At 37.9% G+C, this 3,410-nt stretch overlaps 1 protein-coding gene across 2 annotated transcripts; it reads left to right on the top strand.

The window, feature by feature from the left end:
- The first annotated feature begins 693 nt into the window (after positions 1–693).
- On the top strand, positions 694–3,410 carry LOC128526073 (zinc finger protein 501-like). 2 transcript variants are annotated; one of them, XM_053497642.1, is made up of 3 exons: positions 702–775; positions 948–1,098; positions 1,771–3,410. In XM_053497642.1, the coding sequence occupies exon 3, from the start codon at positions 2,055–2,057 to the stop codon at positions 3,198–3,200; it is 1,146 nt and encodes a 381-aa protein (XP_053353617.1). In that variant the 5' UTR covers positions 702–775; positions 948–1,098; positions 1,771–2,054; the 3' UTR covers positions 3,201–3,410. The 2 variants fall into 2 exon arrangements, with proteins under 2 accessions (XP_053353618.1, XP_053353617.1); XM_053497643.1 differs by lacking the exon at positions 948–1,098 and having other exon boundaries at positions 694–775.

Genomic DNA, 3,410 nt, shown 5'->3' with positions numbered 1-3,410 from the left:
TTGCATTTATTTACCATGTAATTATCACGAGTAATTCGTGAGCTTTATTTAAAATATTTTGTTAATTACAAAAATAAAAGTGGGAATCCTTGTACATGGGAATACAGGTACATATAGTCGACAGTAGAGGGCAGTAATACAGGTGAAAGTTGGCAGACAATAAAACGTAGAAGAAGAACAAATCTCGCTATTCCGTTCATCCGAATATAATAGCGGGAGTCGACATGGCGTCATTTTCCTGAAGCCAGTCGGCCATATTGGCGTACTAAAAACATAGCGACATGAAATTACCTTCTTTAAACAACAACAAGAATAATTTGCTTATACTGTAGAACTGAGAAGGTTAAAATTATTTTAAAATTTAGTTTGCTCATGGAAATGGTTAACTTTATTCCGTGTGAATATTTCAGTGTAAACAGCCTTACACTGATAAACTTATTTCCAGGTTAGTGTTAACAAAGTATACACATTTCTATACAAATTAAGAAATTGTAAAAATAATTGTAAATATTTTTATCTAACTAGTTGTGCAGATTTAAGATTACTGTTGACTTGAAGGTATTCATTTTTGCAAATTTGTAAGCTGCAGCTTTAAGAACTAATATGGCCGCTAGGCTCCGCCCCCTGACGTGGCCCGAGCTTGGGCAGCAATGATCTGACGTCACCTGTTTTTTAAATCTCCATGATTCTGATCAGAATCTCACAGATCTCAATGAGTTAAAAACATAGACACTGGTTATATGTCTGAGATTGTAAAAAAGAAACTTTCTTAAGGGTAAGTTAAACTAATGCTGTGTAAATGAGCTGTTTGGTTGAGAGTTAGTGATTGAAATGGTTAACGCTTCTGTCAGTTTAAATCATATGCATGCAAACTTAGGTGCACGTTAACAGCACTGATGTGGCATCGGTCCTCAGTTCAGTGAACACAGTGATTTTCCTGTGTACAGTCTGCAACTGATCGTCGTTAACATGGTGAATGTGAGCAGCAGTGGTGTCCTGCATTACCTTCTTGGTGTTGGTAATATTTTATGAGCAATAGGAAAGAAGTTGCCCATGTCTTCATTCAGATATTTACGAGAGGATCAGGATCCTAATGCAGTAAGTACACTACCTACGTGCTCCAGTGTAAACAATGCTGCTTATCCCAGCAACCATTTCCCCCAGTTTAAGTTTTTTAAATTTTTTCAAGGAGGTATAAATAGTATTAGGAGACAGAGGTAGAAATCGAAGTAGGTAAGTTTTCATAAAATGAGTCTACGGAGTGTCAGAGAGAAATAAATACATATTAAAAGCCAGTTTTAAAACCCCGAGTAATCTGAATGCTACAGGATGTGTGTGTGTGTGTGTGTGTGTGTGTGTGTGTAGAATCGCAAGAAAAATAATGTAAATCTTTTGAAATTTCATGTTTTTTTGCATTAATTTGTCATAAAATATGATCTAATCCTCATCTAAGTCAAAAGTATTGACTTGGGCAAACATTATTTGCTATTACTTGCTATTTTTTTGTTATTATATATAATAACACAACAAAGATTTTGACAACCATAAAAATCTTATAATGCTTGTGGAAATGCTTGTGACTACTTGAGTTAATGGCCTAAAAAAGGTCATTAACTAAAACTAAAACTAACTAAAAAAGCTAATTGTCAGGTGCCAGGTGTTAGCATACCTGGAGTCTTAAGTAAATGAGTTTGGTGGTGTGGACTAGAGCTACTTTGACTGATAAAAAAAACAAACTTTTTGCATTTGGTTCATCTTTTTCTGGTCTAGGAAGGAATACCTAATTGCAAGTCTTCTACTCTTTGTACTTCTGCAAACACACCAAGAGACTCCAGTATAATGAAATCATAAAAGGTTAAACTGGAGAATCCAGTCCCAACTCTCCAGAATCTCCAGCGGTCAGTGGTATTCACTACACTCCAAGACAAAGGACAAATACAATTTACCCCTATCTGCTCATTTACACTATTAAGACTTTTGGTGATAGTGAAAATGTAGTAAAACACCAGCAGATTTACTGAAGAGAGACGCCTTATTACTGCACAGAGTGCAAAATGAGTTTTACTAGGGAGAATAATCTCCAAACACATTCAGAAGAGAAACTGTATCACTGCTCAGAGTGCAGAAAAAGTTTTACTAAAAGAGGACATTTTACTAGACACCAGCGGATTCACACTGGAGAAAAACTGCATGACTGCACAAAGTGTCCTAGGAGTTTTACTCAAAGAGGACGTTTGACGAGACAGCAGCAGATTCACACTGGGGAGAAGGTGCATCACTGCACACAGTGTCCTAAGAGTTTTACTGAAAGAGGAACTTTAGTGACACACCAGCGCACTCACACTGGAGTAAAGCCCTTCTTCTGTTCGCTATGCGGAAAAAGTTTTACTCAAAGAGGAGGGTTAGTGAAACACCAGCGGATTCACACTGGAGAAAAGCCGTATTACTGCACAGAATGCGGAAAGAGTTTTAAACAAGCAAATAGTCTCCAAATACACCAACGTGCTCATTCAGGAGAGAAGCCGTATCGCTGCTCGGAGTGCGGGAAATGTTTTAGTGTAAGAGGAAATTTCGTTAAACACCAACGGATTCACACGGGAGAGAAACCATATTACTGCACAGTGTGTGAAAAGAGTTTCACTGCAAAAGGAAATTTTGTGACTCATCAACGGATTCACACTGGAGATAAGCCTTATTATTGTGCGGAGTGCGGAATGAGTTTTACTCGAGATGATCATCTTAAAGCACATCAGCGTGTTCATTCAGGAGAGAGGCCGTATCACTGCCCCCAATGCGGGAAGAGTTTTAATGAGAGAGGAAGTTTGGTGAAACACCAGCGGATTCACACTGGAGAGAAGCCTTATTTCTGCACAACGTGTGGATTGAGTTTTAAACAACGGACTCATCTTCACAGACACGAGCGCACTCACACAGGAGAGAAACCGTATCACTGCTCAGAGTGCGGGAAGAGTTATAAAATCCGAGAATCTTTAGTAATACACCAGCGGATTCACACTGGAGAGAAGCCCTATCACTGCGTACAGTGCAGCAAGAGTTTTATTGACCGAAGTAGTTTAGCGAAACACCAGCAGAGTCACACAGGAGAGAGTCTGCATCACAGCACAGAATGCAAAGAGAGTTTTACACAACAGAGTCATGTCGAACGGCATGAGTGCGTTCGTTTATTAGAGAAGTCTTAACACTGTTTAACAGTCAGGAAAAAATTTCTTAAATGTAGAAAAAATCTTATACACCAGTGTCATCACACATTCATGAAAGAATGCATGACTGTTAACTCTATGTACGTTTTTGGCACACAGGTACATACATAAGTCAGGAAATGTAATAATAATAATTATTATTGTTGTGTTGATACTGGCAACATGATTAAATTTTAAAATTAAATTTAA

Source organism: Clarias gariepinus, chromosome 6 (genome assembly GCF_024256425.1).
Source record: "Clarias gariepinus isolate MV-2021 ecotype Netherlands chromosome 6, CGAR_prim_01v2, whole genome shotgun sequence".
Classification (NCBI taxonomy): Eukaryota; Metazoa; Chordata; class Actinopteri; order Siluriformes; family Clariidae; genus Clarias; species Clarias gariepinus.
Note: the sequence above shows the minus strand (reverse complement) of the source record. Positions and strands in the feature narration are given on the sequence as shown.